Here is an 18,549-nt window from a genome sequence, read left to right on the forward strand (position 1 = left end):
CATGGTTTCCTGTGGAGAGCAAATGTTTTGAGAATGATGAAAGTAACGAATGTACAAATGTGCTTTACACAATGGATGTATGTATGGATTGTGCTAAGAGTTGTATGAGCCCCCAATAAAATGATTTTTAAAAAAAGGCCATGGTTGACCCCTTAATCACTATACGGTAAATGCCCTTTAGATTTGTACTTGTGTTCCAAGCTTAGTTTAAATGATTATTCGGGAAGCAACACAAAATACAAAAACAGCAAACACAAAGGCACCTTCTGGGACTAAGGATGTTCGCTGTTCTAACTTGTCAGGAGGTTGCAGATTTCCATCCAGGAAATTGTGGTCCTGTCTATTCTAATTGGGGGTTCTCAAACAACCCCCTTTGGCACCCCCAACACAGCAGGAAGGAGCTGGGAGATTATGATGCCCTGTTGGCTTCAAGACTGAAGCTCCTCAAGACAAAAAGAGAGGACTTCGTGCTGGGGCTTCAGGAACTTTGGCTTTCTCTTAACCTTGCAGTTCTGTCAGAATCCATGATAAACTGGCAAACACCCTTGTTGCTTCCCTTTAGAAGTTAGAAATTAACCCAGCTGTCTATAAAGGGCAGAACCAGCTAACAATATTTTACAGCTAAAAGGTGGACACAGCCCTCAAAGTAAAGAGAACAATCCGAGAAGCAGACGGCAGATATCAAGCCTGACCACAGAGTTGTTGACTGTAACAAAGACAGCCCTTCACCAAGAGGACCCGCTTCTCATTCATATGCTGTCCTGAAAGTCTCCCCGCTCCTTGCTTGTGAAAACCCCTCTTCCCTTGGGTCAGGCGGGCGGATCCACTGTCCCCGTGAATACTGGTATTCAAGAGGTACGCCTGCTCTCCCTTTGGCTCCTCTTACTTCTTGTTTTCCCTCTTCACTGTTACAGAATTACAGAAATCTTTAAGCAAAAATATAAAAATGTGAAGTTAATGATTCCCAACACATCTTCTCTCTATCTCTATAAACTTCTGAAAGTGGTATTTCCAGTTCTTTAGTCCCTCCCAAAAGAACTCCAAAGCCCCCTCCCCCTGAAGAAGTTATTTCAAAGGACGGAATTGAATCTGCAGCTCTGAGAGAGGGACATATGTGATCGGAGCACATGGGAGCAGATGAAGGGGGAGGAGGAGAGAGTGGAGCACATTATGGCCCACTAGGCCTTGAGGACAATGTTCCTAATTAGAGCAGCCAGTCCACAAAGAGGACCACATGGCTGGCCCCACTATGAGACATGACGGCCCTCACTGACCCATAGCCCTACAGGAGAAAACACAGGAGACAGTGTGGGAAATGTACCCGATCTGATCCCACCACACTGAGGGAAAACACTAAGGGGGTTCAACCGAACAGCAAGGGAATGGAGCGGCGAGGTCCCCAGGGAATGCTGATGGTGGACTTTGGGGCCAGGGCATGGTGCTCCAACAGACTGGACTGGAAAATACTCCTAAAGGCCAACAAACAGTCCTTGAACTAACTACAAGCTTTTCTTTCTTGTTGTTTTTTGTCAGTGGTTTGTTGTTGCTTTGTTGTATCTTGTTGCTTGGTTTTGCTGTGTCCTGTTTTTGTGCATGTTATTATCTCCCCAGGTTTGTCTAACTAACATAGGCTGGATGAACAATCTGGAGGAGAAAACAACAGGACCAACAGTTCCGGGGGGATATGGGAGAGGAGGAGGTGTGGGGAAAGGTAGTGGTGTTAACAAACCCAGGGATAAGGAAACAACAAGTGATCCAAATTGGTGGTGAGGAGGGTATAGGAGGCCTGATAGGGCATGATCAAGGGTAATGTAACAAAGAGGAATTGCTGAAACCCTGGTGGGGACTGAGCATGGTAGTGGGACAGGAGGAAAGTCTAATGAAATAAGAGGAAAGAGTTGGGAGGCAAAGGGCATTTATAGAGGTCTAGATAAAGGCATGTACATACGCAAATATATTTATATCTCTCTCTAGAGAACCCTGTCTAACACAATGAGGATGAGGAAATAGGTCTATGTGCCTATATTTATAGGTTTAGTATTAAGGTAGCAGAAGGACACTGGGCTTCACTCAAGTATTCCCTCAATGCAAGAATACTTTCTTCTATTAAATTGCCATTATATGATGCTCACCTTCCCGACACAACCACTGAAGACACAGTGGGTGCATAAGCAAATGTGGTGAAGAAAGCTGATGGTGCCTGGCTATCAAAAGATATAGCGTCTGAGGTCTTAAATGCTTGAAGGTAAACAAGCAGTCATCTAGCTCAGAAGCAACAAAGCCCACATGGAGGAAGCACACCAGTCTGTGTGATCACGAGCTGCCGAAGGGATCAGTTATCAAACATCAAAGAACAAAAAAATCTTATCATAGTGAATGAGTGGGGAGTGCAGAGTGGAGACCCAAAGCCCATTTGTAGACCACTGGACATCCCCTTACAGAAGGGTCTCAGGGTACGATGTGGCAATGATGAAACATACAATTTCCTCTAGTTCCTAAATGCTTCCTCCTCCCCACTATCATGATCCCAATTCTCCCTTGCAAGTCTGGCTAGGCCAGAGGATGGACACTGGTACAGATAGGAACTGGAAACACAGGGAATCCAGGACAGATGATCCCTTCAGGACTAGTGCAGAGTGGCAATACTGGGAGGGCAAAAGGAGGGTGGGATGGAAAGGGGGAACTGATTACAAGGATCTACATGTGACCTCCTCCCTGGGGGATGGACAACAGAAAATTGGTTGAAGGGAGATGTCGGACAGGGCAGGATATGACAAAATAATAATTTATAAATTATCAAGGGTTCAAGAGGGATGGGGGAGCAGGGAGGGAGGGGAAAAATGAGGAACTGATGCCAAGGGCTTAAGTGGAGAGCAAATGTTTTGAGAATGATGAGGGCAATGAATGCATAAATGTGCTTTACACAATCGATGGAGTTGTATGAGCCCCTAATAAAATGATTTTTAAAAACCCCTCCAAATCTTCCAATGGAAATCTACCTCTTGAAAATGGCAGTTCTAGTTCTTGCGGGACACAAATCACGCTCTCCTAAAATATTCTGTGAGTGTGGGGAAACAAAGAGCTGTCTGAGAGGGCACAGTTGGGGCTGTAGCCATTATCACCCTTGTATACAAGAACATGAACGTGTTAAAGATCAAAGTCTAGGAAACTCTATCAAGAAAGTAGTAACTAAAACACGGCAGGAGTGACAGTAAGAATCTCAGATAAGAGACTAAGTCAAGTTCCATTAAAAGAGAGAAACACACACACACACACACACACACAGGAATACATGAGTTAATTATCAATCCTCCTGGAGAATTTAAATAATAAATATTTAAATATTTATAAAACTACTGATGGCACTCCAAGATACATAAAACAAAGTCTGACAGAATTGATCAAATAAATCATCTTATTGACTCTGTAAAGTCATTCAACTGTTTGGATCATAACAAATATAACATTTCAAAGAATAGGAATTCCTGAATAGTTTATTGTGTTCATGCAGAATCTGTCCATAGACAAACAGAACAAGGAGCTACTGCATGGCTTAATTTTTTTTTAAAGATCATTTTATTTGGGGGCTCTTACAGCTCCTATAAAAATCCATACATCAATTCTCTTTTTTTAAAGTAAAAAGCCCTTATTTGCCTTTGATTTACATAAATGATTGGGTTGCTTCCTTTAAAAAAAATCATTTTATTGGGTACTCATATAGCTCTTATGACAATCCATACATACATCAATTATATAAAGCACATCTCCATACATCAATTATATCAAGCATATTTGTACATGTTGTCAACATCATTTTCTAAACATTTACTTTCTATTTGAGTCCTTGGTATCAGCTCCCCCCACCCTCGTGACCCCTTAATAAATTATAAATTGTTTTCATATCTTACACTGACCACTGTCTCCCTTCACCCACGTTTCTTATGTTTATTCCCCTCGAGGGGAGGGTTATGTGTCAATCATTGCCATCAGTTGCCCCCCCCCCCCCCCCCCCCCGCTTTCCCCTTACCTTCCTGGTATCGCTACTCCCATTTCTGCTCCTGAGGGACTTATTTCATCTGGATTTCACGTGTCATGAGCTCTTAATTGTACCAGTGTACATGCTCTGGTCTATCCAGAACTGAAAGGCAGGACTGAGGTCATGGCAGTGTGGGGTGAGGAATCCTCAAGGAACCAGAGGAATATTGTGTTCCATTGGTGCTTTACTGTACTCTGGTTGACTCATCCCTTCCTCGTGACCCTTCTGTGAGGGGACGTCCTATTGTCTGTCTACAGATAGGTTTTGGGTCTCTGCTCTGATGCCCCTCATTCTCAACTATATGTTTAGTTTTTGGTCTTCTGATGCCTGTTACCTGATCCCGTCAATACCCATAGATCACACAGGTTGGTGTACTTCTTCCATGTGGGCTTGTTGCTTCTCAGCTAGATGGCCATTTGTTTACCTTCAAGCTTTTAAGACCCCAGACGTTATATCTTTTGATAGCTGGGCACTATCTGCTTTCTTCACCACATTGGATTATGCACCCATTTTGTCTTCAGCAATCGTGTTGGGAAGGTGAGCATCACAGAATGCCAGGTTGTTAGAACAAAGTGTTCTTGCATCGACGGAGGGCTTGAGCAGAGGCCCAAAGTCTGTCCACTTCCTCAATGTATTGTGCTATAAATAAATGTACATAGGTCAATACCTTTATTTTTATGAATTAATATATTTACATAATTGCACCCCTATGTTTACACTGTATCCATAGCTTTGCTTCCTAGATCTTTCCTGTTTTCTTTCTACCTTCATCCTGCCCTCCCATCACGCTCGCCCTTCTTCTGTCTCTTAGTAATTCCTCTCAGCTAGGTTGCTGTTGCTCCAACACACCCAGCGTCTCTACATCCTCCTTGTTGATTTTAATTCCCTAGTTGTTCCCCTGTCTAGGGCGTTGTTTGTTCACCATTCCCTTCCTCAACCTCCTCCCCAAGTCCCTTGAGAACTGTCGGTCCGTTGCTTTCTCCTCAGGCTTGTTTCCCGTGCCTAGCTCTTCATTTTCTGGTGTAACAACAGGAGCACCGGGCAGGTGATTCTACCTGGACATCACCTCGACTCCTCCCCAAAGAAATTGTGGCTCATTTTTTACATATGCTTCAGGGCCCTACGCTTTCATCGCACCATTACATCTGTATGCTCAACAAACATTCTAAGAAAGTGGATACGAAGAGTATCAAGTCCTAACAGGGAGAATCATTAACAATCTTGTTTGCTAAAAGATAAGAGGGCCTGAAGCATTTATTAAGATTTTAAAAACTGTCCTTCAGTATGGAGTATAGAATTGGCTTACTTCCAAAAGGCTGCCTGAAATGCCTAAAAACACCTGTGTTTTTGGTTTTTTGAAAGACCAACATATTAAAAAATGAAATGGACAAGATTGAAATTTTGAAATTGAACGGAAAATCCTGGCATGTAAAACAGAAAGAAATATGGCTTTGCAGAAACATTGCTTCACTAAGAGTTAAATGCATTCGGCACGATGTTAACTTTTAACTGTCAGAGGGCAGGGACTACTTCCTTATTTCAGTGAGTTCATGGCTAGCCTTTGAGACATGATCAGTTACTGATCAAATTTAACAGAGGTTGAAAGAACAAAAGATACTTCCCCAACCACCACCCCCCACCCCTTCCCCCACCCCACGCCCGGCCCACTGTCCGGCCTCCTGCACTACATCCCTGACACAACGGCTTCCTTTCTGTTCTTCTTTTGGCCCCACAGCACCTGCAGTTCCTCAACGCAGAGAACAACGCTCCCACGCCCCTCGCCAGCTGTTGGCATGGCGGTTGCTTGCCCTCCTTCAGATGGCATTTTAGACCAGCACCGCCCAGCCTTCCTGGGCCACTGGGCAGAGCAGCCGGTGGCCCTCCTCAGAGCTTGCGTATTCACGTGCTGCCCCGTCCCAGACAGAATCTAACTCCACAGACAGACACGGTCTTTGTTTTACTCAACTGCTAACCTCAAGGTTGACGGTTCCAACCCACCCACGAGTTTGTTGAGTGAATAAAGAAGCGGTCTTTTGGGTTGTTGTTTTAGACGATCACATTTTCTTTTTAAAATCATTTTATTGGGGCTTGTACTGCTCTTATCACAATCCATACATGCATCCATTGTGTCAAGTACATATGTTGCCATAATCATTCTCAAAATATTTTTTCTACTTGAGCCCTTGGTATCAGCCCCTCATTTTCCCCTCCCTCACCGCACCCCCCCTCACAAGCCCTTGATAATTTCTAAATTATTAGTATTTTGTCATGTCTTACACTGTTCGACGTCTCCCTTCACCTACTTTTATGTTGCCATCCCCCAGGAAGGGGGTTACATGTAGATCCTTGTGATGGGTTCCCCCTTTCCACCCTACCCTCCCTCCATCCTCCCGGTATCGCCGCTCTCAGCACTGGTCCTGAGGGGTAAAGAAGTGTTTGCGGCAGGCCGAGCAAGCCACAGGAATAACTGTGGATCCCATTCATTCATCTACTATTTTAGCATGGTTTAGGTGAAAGCTTACATAGCAAATTAGTTTCCCAAGCAGCAGTTCATACACAGATTGTTCTATGACGTTTGCCGCAACGTCCATATTCTGTCAGCATTCCACCAGCCTGCCTTTCCTGCGCTTTGGGCTGAGGCAACCCTTTTGGTCTTGAAGGTAATCGTAACAGAGGCAGATCACCAGGCCCCGTTCCTGGGCGGGCTGGGACGGTCAACCTCGAGGTTAGCAGTTGAGTGCCGGCCGTTTGCACCACGCAGAGACTAGCTGTAGGTGTGTATTGGTGAGTAAGGCAGATACCGTCCTTCGTCCTAGCAGCTCTGCAAGCCCTCACTGACAGACTGCGTGAGACGTACTGGCCAGGAACCGGACCAAGTTTCCCACATGGAACCACACCACCAAACACCTGGGCCAAGAGAACCTGCTGAGGAGCTGAGTTCCAGGTTTTAAGTGGAGCACCTGGGTGGCTGCGCTGGCTAACATGCGAATGACTGGGAAGTGGAGTTTCAGGACAGCAGGGCCAGTCGAGTTCTGTCCGAGCCATGTGAAGTTGCAAGTACCCAGGAAACCAAATGGCTGGGGATGGAGGAATAAACATGGCACCAAGGTGTCTAAAGATCATTGTTGCCAGGGTCTAACTTGCCTTAAAATCACCTGGGGATGCACATGGTAGACAACGGTGGAGGAGGTAGGGAAAGGAAAACAAAAGGATGAATATAAGGAAGAAAAGGGGAGCAGGGGCATGGGGCACTAACCCACCCAAGGGGAGGGTATTGTTTATATCTCCACAGGGAAAGTGGGATCAGACTTCAACCCAGTGTCACAAGGTGTGAATGCAACATTCCGGCGTGGAGTAGGGAACCAGTGGAGAGGTCTGGGAGGCTGGTCCCAGTACCAAATATTAAGTGGATGCCTGCCCCTCCCCCCAGAAGAATTTGTCTCAAAGGACGGCATTGAATCTGCAGCTCCGGGAGAGGGACATATCTGATCAGAGCACATGGGAGCAGGTGAAGGGGGAGTTGGAGAGAGTGGAGCACATCCTGGCCCACCAGGCCCTGAGGACAATGACCCCATTTAGAGTAGCCAGTCCACAGAGAGGACCACATGGCCAGCCCCACTATGGACATGACGTCACTCACTGACCCATGACCCTGCGGGGGACAGCACCAGAGACACAGTGTGGGAACTGCGCCCGACCTGATCCCACCACACCGATGCAAAGCACTGAGGAAGTGCAGCGGAACAGCAAGGGGATGGAGCTTCAAGGTCCCCAAGGAAAGCTAAAAGTGGACTTTGGGGCCAGGGCGTGGTGCCCCAACAGAACGGACTGGAAAACACTACTAAAGGTCAACAAACGATCCTTGAACTAACTACAAGCTTTTCTTTCTTGAAAAAAAAAAAAAGAAAGAAATCACCTGGGGATTTTAGTAAGATGCAGATTCTGACTCTGGACAGGGCCCGGGAGTCCACGTTTCTAACAGACTTCATGAGCACACTCTGAGTGGGAAAAACCTGGGACAGGGCTTGGCATACAATGGCCAGCAGGTCAGTGTGTGTGTACAAACCCCAAATAAGAGTCTTCCCCGTTTTAAAAAACAGCTATTTAAAGGGGAAGAAAGATGATGCAGGAAGGCTTATGCAGCCTGCAAAGCCTTAAACCTTTCCTCTCTGGACCTTTAAAGAAGGAGCTGGGCCTCCTGAACTAAAACAAGTCTATGTAGCTCCAGAAAGGAGACTAGGGCCTGGACCCGAAAGCAAGTGATTAACCGGCCAACAATTCTCGGCGTCCCGAGGAAGCGCAGGCAGGTGCTTGGCTACTAATGGAAAGGCTGGGAATCAAACTCATGCAGAAGGTAGGTTGGAAGGAAAGACCCGACACTCCGATCCCAGAGGTCAGGCCTTGCAAACACCACGGAGCACGCTTCTTCTCTGCACATGGGGTGGCTGTGCGTCGGGATGGATCAGCGAGTCTAAATCACCACGCCTATCTTGGGAAGGAGCAATCAGTGTCCTAAACACTGTATCCAGGCTCAGTTCAAAACACTGCACCCTCTTCCCCAGAAGATCGTGAGTGCTGAAACAGAGGAGCCAGGGGGGGCGAGGGGTAAAGGACTGGAGGCCTTTGGGGTTTCGCACTGGGAAGAGGAACTGTGGGGAGCCGGGAACTAATGCTTTCAGTTCTCATATCGGAATGCAATGTGGAAAACGCAAAACGTGGCAGTGACCGCAGTCCACGATGCCCAGTCACAGAGGTACTGAAAAGGAGAACTCAACCACAGGGACACGGAGAAGGCGGGTCTCCGTGGTGCACACGGACGTCCTGGAGATGCTCGGTGGTGCTGAGGAAAGGCAAGCACCCGCTGCTCAGCAGGCCGTGCGCTTCTAACTGGGATGATGAAGCATGGCACCCTCACAGCAGGTTCAGCAGGTGTGCGGGGAAGAGACCTTGGTCTGACGTGCAGCTCAGCTACAGGAGAGCGGCAGAATCATCTATCTGCTCCCGCCGACCTCTGGCGGCGTTAGGGACCAGGAGGCGGCAAGGCAAAGATAAGCAGGACGAAGTCCTGGACTTCCCTTTTGAGGGGATGCACACAAATAAAACACCTAGGGGACAAAACGGTGGCACAGTGGTTATGTGTAGGGCGTCAGTCCACCAGGTTGCCAGTTCAAAACCATCAGCAGCTTCTTGGGAGAAAGACTGGGCTTTCTACTCCCGTAAGCGGTTAGTCTCAGAAACCCCTCGAGGGTGGCGATGAGTCAGCACGGACGGACTCGATGCCAGTGAGTGAGTAATGAACAAAGAAGGAATAAATAGAGGTGGCCGTGTACTCCACAGGTAAACTCTCTGGGAAGAATCCGCTGGACCTTGGCTTGTGTGGGGAGTGGGGTGCAGGGACTGAGGAAGGTTGGGGAAAGGAGAGGCAGCAGGAAATGGCCGCAGGGTCCGAAGTTCAGTGGCTGTCCCCAGCCATATTCGGCCACAGTGGGCACCCACCCCCACCCCGTGCTGAGGGGCACATGTGTTTTAGATGTTAGCCTCTGAGGAAGTAAACACAGCTGCCCACTTCCGTCAACTTGAACCAATTCATCTGGCTCTCTTTCAAAGGGGGCTCAGACGGTCTTCCTTCGGGTTGTGAAAGGTCTGTGTGTCTGACATCAGACAAGCACATGAAGGACAATAACAGCGGTCTTTCTGGAAGGGGTGGAAAAGCCCAATCTATCAGAACAGTTTGTGACGGGTATCGGTGGTGCCAAACTGTTTCTAGAGTGCTGGCGGACGGGCAAATTGGAGGAGAAGGGTAGTACAGAGCTCCCAGGTGCTCCCAAACTGATCCCCGAATTTTCACGCAACCAGCCCCCATCATGCTTTCAACAAAGCCGCCTGCCAGGATCTACATCTGACCTCCTCCCTGGGGGACGGACAACAGAAAAGTGGTGAAGGGACATGTTGGACAGGGCAAGATATGACAAAATAATAATTAATAAATTATCAAGGGTTCATGAGGGAGGGGGGAAATGAGGACCTGATGCGAGGGGCTTAGGTGGAGAGCAAATGTTTTGAGACTGATGAGGGCAATGAATGTACAAATGTGCTTTACACAATTGATGTAGGTATGGATTGTGATAAGAGTTGTAAATGATTTAAAATAAACAACAAAGCTGCCTGCAAACAATAAAAAAAAAAACCCCAAAAACAAAGCTGCCTGCAAAATCTCACCACTCACGGAAGAAAAAACAAAGTGCCATGTTTGGCTTCAGGCATGGAGTCATCTTCTTTTTCATAAATTAAAACGACTTTCATTTAAAAAATAAGCAAGAAAGGTTGTTTCTACCAAAAGAAATCAACTCTGATGCTTACCACGGGCAGGAAGGCAATGGGGAGCACTACACCACAGGGTAGACAAGTTTGAGCGTTGGTGAAGGGAGATAAAATGTTACAGGGGAACAGGGTAAGCCCATGGGAGCTTGATAAGCTCCCCCCCCATTTATTTATTTATTTAAGAGTGGAGAATCCTTTTCTTTTCTGTACAGTTTATTAGGGGCTCATACAACTCTTACCACAGTCCATACATATACATACATCAATTGTGTAAAGCACATGCATACATTCCCCGCCCCAATCATTCTCAAAGCATTTGCTCTCCACTTAAGCCCTTTGCATCAGGTCCTCTTTTTTTTACCCCCTCCCTCCCCTCTCTCCCCTCCCTCATGTGCCCTTGGTAATTTATACATCGCTATTTTGTCATATCTTGCCCTATCCGGAGTCTCCCTTCCCCCCTTCTCTGCTGTCCCTCTCCCAGGGAAGAGGTCACATGTGGATCCTTGTAATCAGTTCCCCCTTTCCAACCCACTCACCCTCCACTCTCCCAGCATCGCCCCTCACACCCTTGGTCCTGAAGGTATCATCCACCCTGGATTCCCTGTGCCTCCAGCCCTCATATGTACCACTGTACAACCTCTGCCCTATCCAGCCCTGCAAGGTAGAATTCAGATCATGGTAGTTGGGGGGAGGAAGCATCCAGGATCTGGGGGAAAGCTGTGTTCTTCATCGGTACTACCTCGCACCCTGACTGACCCATCTCCTCTTCTAAACCCCTCTATGAGGGGATCTCCAGTGGCCGACAAATGGGCTTTGAGTCTCCACTCTGCACTTCCCCTTCATTCACTATGGTATGTGTGTGTGTGTGTGTATATGTGTGTGTGTATGTATGTATATTTTGCATGATGCCTTATACCCGGTCCCTTTGGCACCTCATGATCGCACAGGCTGGTGTGCTTCTTCCATGTGGGCTTTATTGCTTCTGAGCTAGATAGCCACTTGTTTATCTTCAAGCCTTTAAGACCCCAGACACTATCTCTTTTAATAGCCGGGCACCATCAGCTATCTTTACCACATTTGCTTATGCACCCGCTTGTCTTCGGCGATTGTAGCTTTGATAAGTTCTTGAATGCAAAAATGATGATCTGATATAAAACCCCCCAACTAGTCAATAAAATCTTGTGCGGGGGGCACAAAAATGCAAGCAAACACAAATCTCTTTCCTTCTCTTCACAACTATCTATATGGAACCAAACTGACAACAGCAAATCGAAAGGTTATAAAACTTTGAAGACAACAAACTGATGTTAATAGGAAGGAAAACTTGGAAAAGGAGGGTGACAAAGGTTGCAAAAGTTGGAAAATGCAATTTCACTGAAGAGTGTAACATCACCGGAGCATAATATCACTGGAGTGTAATTTCACTGAAGCGTACATGTGGAAATTGCTGAAATGCATAGCACTGGTGAAACATACAATTTTCCTTTAGTTCTTTAATGCTTCCTCCCTATTACCATGATCCCAATTCTACCTTACAAACCAGCTAGACAAGAGGATGTACACTGGTATAGATAGGAAGCGGAAACAGGGAATCCAGGACAGATAAGCCCCTCAGGACCAATAATGAGAGAAGCGATACCAGGAGGGTAAGGGGAAGGTGGGGAAGAAAGAGGGAACTGATCACAATGATCTACATATAACCCCCTCCCTGGAGGACGGACAACAGAAAAGTGTGTGAAGGGAGATACTGTACAGTGTAAGACATGAAAAATAATGACTTATAAATTAACAAGGGGGAAGGAGGGAAGGGAAAAATGAGGAGCTGACACCAAGGGCTCAAGTAGAAAGAAAATATTTTGAAACTGATGATGGCAACAAATGTACAAATGTGCCTGACACAATGGATGGATGTATGGATTGTGATAAGGGCTGTACAAACCCCCATTAAAATGATTTTTTAATTGTTAAAAAATTGTTGAATTGCTCTATGTTCTGCTGTGTAGAGTCTCAAAAGAACAACAATACATTGAAAACAGTAACTGGGGGTGGGAATCGTCTTTTCTGACACATGCTACAACATAGGTGAACCTTATGTGGAGTGGAAGAGGTCAGTTATAAAAGACAGGTGAATACACAGTCCTACTTACGGGAAATATTTTCACTAAGGAAGTGTCTAGAGCTCAAAGTTCTTTTTTATTGGTTACTAACGGCTACAACGAGTGGGTGGGAGAGAAGAGGAAAAGTAGATAGGCACACTGCTTAGGGGACACAGGGCTTCTGTGAAGGATGATGGACACGTTTGGGAATGTTCCATATTAATGGCTGAGCATGATGAATAAAATGAATGTCACTGGGCTGTACAGGTGAAGATTGTTGAAACAAGTGATTTATATTACTATACATTTGATGCACACCAAATCTCTTTATGTAACCCCTGACTTCCCACCTTTCTTGAGCCCATCTTCCTTGATCACACTATTTCTGTCTTCTAGCAAAGAGTGAGCTCTTTCAGGAAGCAATCGACCTTTAGTGTCCAGCGCAATGGACAGAAAGACCTTAGTTTGTCTGCCCCCTACTGGTAACTGTGATTGACAACTGGCTATTTAACTTCCCCAGACATCACCTATGAAGTCCTGTCACATGGGGCTGTTTCAAGGATTAAGCAAAAGAATGCATGGAAAATACTTAGCATGGTGGCCAGCACAGATGAGGAGGCCGTGTGCCCCTGCAGAGAGTGGCAGTCTCTGAGACCCACAGGGGCTGTTCTTCTCTGTCCCATCGGGTCCGAGAGAGTCAGAATCGACTCAGAAACAAAGTGTTGAGAATTATGATTACTCCATAAGTGGGTAAAACACACTACAGCAGAATAGGCTCCCTCGACATCAGCACTATTGCGATCTTGGGGGATGTTCTTGGTGGTGGGCTATTCTGTGGCTGGTGTAGCTGCCTTCCTGGCCTCTGTGCACTAGATGCCCAGAGTACTATCCATCCCTGGCTGTGGCCACCAAAATGGTCTCAAGACATTGCCAAGTGGCCCTGGGCGTGGGGAGGGGAGAGCCCAAGTCTCCCTTCCACTGACAAGGTATGGCCTGGTCACCACCCCTCTTTTCCACCATCGCCCTCTTTGCGTGCAGCCGCCTCCGCCCCGTGCTCACCACTCAGTTGCCTTGGCGGGAACAGGTGATAGGTGCTGTAGATGTCATTACAGAACTGCAGCTGGAGGTCAGGGCTGCCCCGCAGGAGTTCCGAGACTTGCTCCACTTGAAACGGCGTCTTCTCTAAGATCACCACGGCATCCTCTCCGGCCCCATCCCCGGAAGCCTCATTCACCTATGGACAGAGACATGTTGGGTGGGGGTGGGGCGGGCCATGGGAAACCAGGAGGATAGAAGCAGACATTCTCTGGGTCTGTGAGTCCCCACACTTGAGATTTCCTTCCTTGCAGTTCCCCCAGGAGCCTCCTAATTCGAATTCTTGCAGCGGCTCTCACACCCAGGAAGGATTCTCAATGGAATACTGGGGCATCGTGAGTTAAGTGTGGGGCTTCTGACTGCAAGGTTGGCAGTTCAAACCCACCAGCGGCTCCAGTGGAAGATGGGGCTGTCTGCTCTTATAAATATCTATTACTTGGGAAACCTTAAAGGACGGTTCTACTCTGCTTCATAGAGTCACTAAGAGCTGGACTCGACCCAATGGAAGTGGGCTTGGTGTGTGTGTGTGTGTGTGTGTGTGATCACATAAGGGAGGTGGTGAAACTAACTGTTCACCACGGAGACTAAGTAAGCACAGGTGAACATATTCTTCTTTTGCTGGCTGGGTCCTCTGTGCCTGTCAGGGACCGCACATTTGAAGAGGCTTTGCTTCCACAGGAACTGAGGACGGCAAATCGTGGTTCTGGGCCACACGTGGCTCTTTTGGTACATACATGTGGCTCTGAATTAAAAGTGAAAACTTTAAAAGAAATGATTCAAATAGTGGTGATTTCATTTGTTTGCAAAACTACACTTCTGGCTCTCGAATCATTTTGAAATGGCTGTGAAGGACAGGATAGGCTTTTCCACCTCAAAAATTTGCCGACTCATGTTTCGAAAGGTGGTCCGGGGTGGGAAGACAGACACTAGCATAGCAAGAAGCAAAATCTTTGTTGTGGTGAAAACGTGTGGAACCATTCACTATAGATGAATATGTAAGTACACGCTAGCATGTGCTTACCTTAATGACTGGTTTACCTGACACCGCTCACATCTTCCTTCCCCAAATGCAAAGTTTCTCAGACGCAGTCTTCATTTAGACATAAAAGGCCTCAACCAAATCCTCCCCATCTTACAGCCAGATAACCCGTCTACAGCTCTTTACAGGGGCAGACAACCCCCATCTTTCTCTCTAGGACCAGCTGGTGATTTTGAACTGCTGACCCTGAAGTTAGTGGTCCAGTGACTAACCACTCTGCCACCAGGGCTCCTTAGAACACCACACAGAACCTTATAAAACAAAAACAAATAACCTCCTCCCTGGGGGACGGACAGCAGAGAAGTGGGTGAAGGGGGACGTCGGACGGTGTAAGATATGACAAAATAATTTATAAATTATCAAGGGTTCATGAGGGAGGGGGGAAATGAGGAGCTGATGTCAGGGGCTTAAGTGGAAAGCAAATGTTTTGAGAATGATGAGGGCAAAGAATGTACAGATGTGCTTTACACAATTGATATATGTATGGATTGTGATAAGAGTTGTATGAGTCCCCAATCAAATGATTTAATTAAAAATAAAAGATTTAAATGTAAACCCCAGAGCACTCAGGGTCATCAATAAGAAAATGGGACACGGCCATCTAGCTCAGAAGCAACCAAGCCCACACGGAAGAAGCACACCAGCCTGTGTGATCACGAGGTGTCGAAGGGATCAGGTATCAGGCATCATCAGAACAAAAAAATCCTATCATTGTGAATAAGGGGGAATGTGGAGTGGAGACCCAAAGCCCATTTGTGGGCCACTGGACATCCCCTTACAGAAAGAAGGGTCTCAGAGAGAAAACGAGCCAGTCAGGGTGCGATGTAGCAACGATGAAACATGTAACTTTCCTCTAGTTCCTAAATGCTTCCTCCCCCTTACTATCAAGATCCCAATTCTACCTTACAAATCTAGCCAGACCAGAGAATATACACAGGTGCAGATAGAAACGGGAAATGCAGGGAATCCAGGGTGGATGATCCTTTCAGGAAAAGGGGTATGTGTGGCGATACTGGGAGGGTGGCGGGAGGATGGATTGGAAAGGGGCAATCGATTACAAGGATCTACATGTGACCTCCTCCCTGGGGGACGAACAGCAGAAAAGTGGGTGGAGGGAGATGTCGGACAGGGCAAGATATGACAAAATAATAATTTGTAAATTATGAAGGGTTCAGGAGGGAGTGGAGAGCAGGGAGGGAAAGGAAAAATGAGGAGCTGATGCCAAGGGCTTGGGTGGCAAGCGGATGTTTTGAGAATGATGAGGGCAATGAATGTACAAATATGCTTTACACAATTAATGTATGTATGGATTGTGATAAGAGTTGTATGATCCCCCAATAAAACGATTAAAAGAAAAAAGAAAATTGGGACAAAGGCCCCATTGTAAGGCATATATAGGCTATGAAGCATAATAAAGGAAGCCCACACGGTGAAACACAAACTAGACGACTGGCACCTATTGTGGGAGTTACATAATTTCATGTCAACTTGATAAGCAAGTGCAGGGGTGGAGTTTAACCTGTCAATCGGGTCACATCACAGCCTGATGATGCCTTCTTGTGGGCAAAGCCTTCTAAGGAGGATTCTGGGAACTTCCTTTCTTTCTCCCTGGAGGCAGGCCACTCGAAGACTTGTTGAGACCCACAAAAGCCCCTCTCTCTGCTTCACCTTCCTCTTGAAGAGCCACAGTCAGAGAGCTGGAAGAGCCACATGGGGACCAGTGCCAGCGCTGAGATGCCGCCACTGCCATTGGATCCACAAGACGTTGCACCCACCGGCCTGTGATCTTCCTGCATTTTGCATCATTGCTTGTGACTGCTTAAGTCTGAAGAGGGATTTATGGACTAGTATTGGACTTAAAGGATAATATCAGATGTATGGACTTCTTCTGGACTGGGCTGTGATGCTTTCTCAATATACAATTGCTCTTTGATATAAAGCTCTCTCTTACACATAAAAAACAAACACACACACACACACACACACACACACAAAGGGACACAGGGAGAGTCATGGAAAACTAGGCCCTGGTCCTGTTGTAAAAAAAGTGAGGACCACTACTCAGATGTTTTGGGGAATCTTGACACCTGCCCGCCTCACTGTCCCTGACTCCCAGGGTGACCACCTCTCTCAGACCCTACTCCAGGCCTCAGCCCACTGTGCTACAGAGATCCAGTCATGTATGCGATGTCTTCCCAGACTCATTCCAGCACTTTTGCAGAGCAACGGCAGGAATCTGTCGACCGTAAAGGCCCACCACCTAACTCAGTGCCTAGAGCATGGAATTGACTCGTTAGCTGCTGTTGAATCAGCTCCCAACTCAGCTGTTGAGACAATTTTGGCATAATGACATCCAATGCTGCCCAGTGCTGCACCATCCCCCGTTGCACCAATGCTGTTGATGGGGCCACTGGAGACCAGCAGCGTTTTTAATGACTGGTCCTCAGAAGCCTAACACCAGGCCTTTCTTCCTGTTCTTAGCCTGGAAGCTCTGTTGGAAACTTGTTCAGCATCAAAGTAATACTTAAGCCGGCCGATTCCCTTTGGACACTGGGTCCCCGCTATGCCGGGCAGCGGAGGGAGGAAGCCCTAGCTTGAGCTAGCTAATAAACTTCTTAAAAAATAAAGTAATACTTAAACCTGCACAAACAGGTGGGTGGTGGCTGCCCATCAGGTACACAGTCTAGGAATCAAACCCAGGTCTCCTGTAGGGAAAACTCACTGCCAGGGAGTCCATGCCAACTCATAGCAACTCACTAGGGCAGGTTAGAACTGCAGCTGCTGTGCCTTTCCTAGCCTGTAACTGTTTACCAGAGCACAAAGTCCCTTCTTTCTCGCACCGAGAGGTGTTTTCAAACTGCTAACTCTGCAGTTAGCGGCCCAAATCATAACCACTATGCCACCAAGTGAGAGAAATTCTCTCACTGAACCACTGCTGCCCAGTGGACAGGTTACTACCACAGCAGGCTGCTGAGGGCCCGAAGAGCAAGGATCTTAGCTCCCTGACTTACCTCCTACTCTCTATATCCGGGTGGCTAGTGGTTCCGAAATGGGATGTCAATCCCAAGATCAACAGTTCAAAAATCACCAGCAGCTCTGCGGAAGCAAGCGTAGGCTTTCTACTCCCGTAATCAAAACTCCACAGGGGAAATTCTATTCTGCCTTATCGGGTCGCTGGGTTGGAAATGATGGCAGTTTCGCGGTTTTTGTTTTGAGTCCCTATGACTCAATGGCTGTGGGCTTTGAGTTGAAGTCGGTAGAAGGGCTGGGATGAGCAACATGGTGCAGCGCATTTACTGAGTTCCTGGGAATGCACAAGTTATACCCTCTAGATCGGAAGGGCTGAGGATTGCTAGGAACTAGACCCACGTGTATGAATTCCCTCCCGGTCATCTTTTCCTCAGGCCACCTCCGCCCAGCACCTGAGTGGTGTACTTCCCCTCCCTCGGGCAACAGATCAGACTCTTTCCGCCGGAAACCCGGAAGGAAAAGAAGCCGGCCTGCGGAGAGAGGATTGGTTCATTCCTCCCCCGTGCCCGCCCTCGGAAGACTCCGTCGTACCTTCCCGTGCAGGAAAATGAGTTTGTCCCGCGCGGACTCTCTCAGCACTTTTTGCACTCTAAAGCCGGAGAAGGGTAAGCGGTCAAGAGCTGCTGTCCCATTTCCAACGCCTGCTTCCTTTTCCTCTGAGCCGGGGCCCGTGCCCTCCTCGGCATCCCTTTCGCGCTTCCTCTTGGTGGGCTGAGCCGCAGTGTCCGCCATGCCGCCGGAGAGACGAAGTACGCCTGCGCACACGGCGAGCACCGCCCCGGCCGGCTCCCCGAGCGGGGGCGGGCCGAGCTCAGACTACAACTCCCGGCATGCTCCGGGCTCGGACTCCGCAGATTCAAAGGCGCCCCGCCAAAGCCCGCCAAAGCCTGGGTATTGGGCTTTGTAGGAGCCCAGTGGCATCGTGGGGTACG

The 18,549-nt window shown here is 47.5% G+C and overlaps 1 protein-coding gene across 1 annotated transcript in view; it reads right to left on the reverse strand.

The window, feature by feature from the left end:
- DCPS (decapping enzyme, scavenger) overlaps window positions 1-18,367 on the reverse strand; it is a 72,849-nt gene extending 54,482 nt beyond the window's left edge. Inside the window, exons 1-2 of the mRNA XM_075564099.1 lie at window positions 18,149-18,367; window positions 13,513-13,687 (exon numbers count right to left, since the gene is read on the reverse strand). Coding sequence (XP_075420214.1) covers window positions 13,513-13,687; window positions 18,149-18,349 — 376 coding nt within the window. The 5' untranslated portion in view covers window positions 18,350-18,367. The remainder of the gene's footprint in view (window positions 1-13,512; window positions 13,688-18,148) is intronic.
- Window positions 18,368-18,549: the final 182 nt, after the last annotated feature.

Source organism: Tenrec ecaudatus, chromosome 12 (genome assembly GCF_050624435.1).
Source record: "Tenrec ecaudatus isolate mTenEca1 chromosome 12, mTenEca1.hap1, whole genome shotgun sequence".
In the NCBI taxonomy this organism is placed as follows: domain Eukaryota; kingdom Metazoa; phylum Chordata; class Mammalia; order Afrosoricida; family Tenrecidae; genus Tenrec; species Tenrec ecaudatus.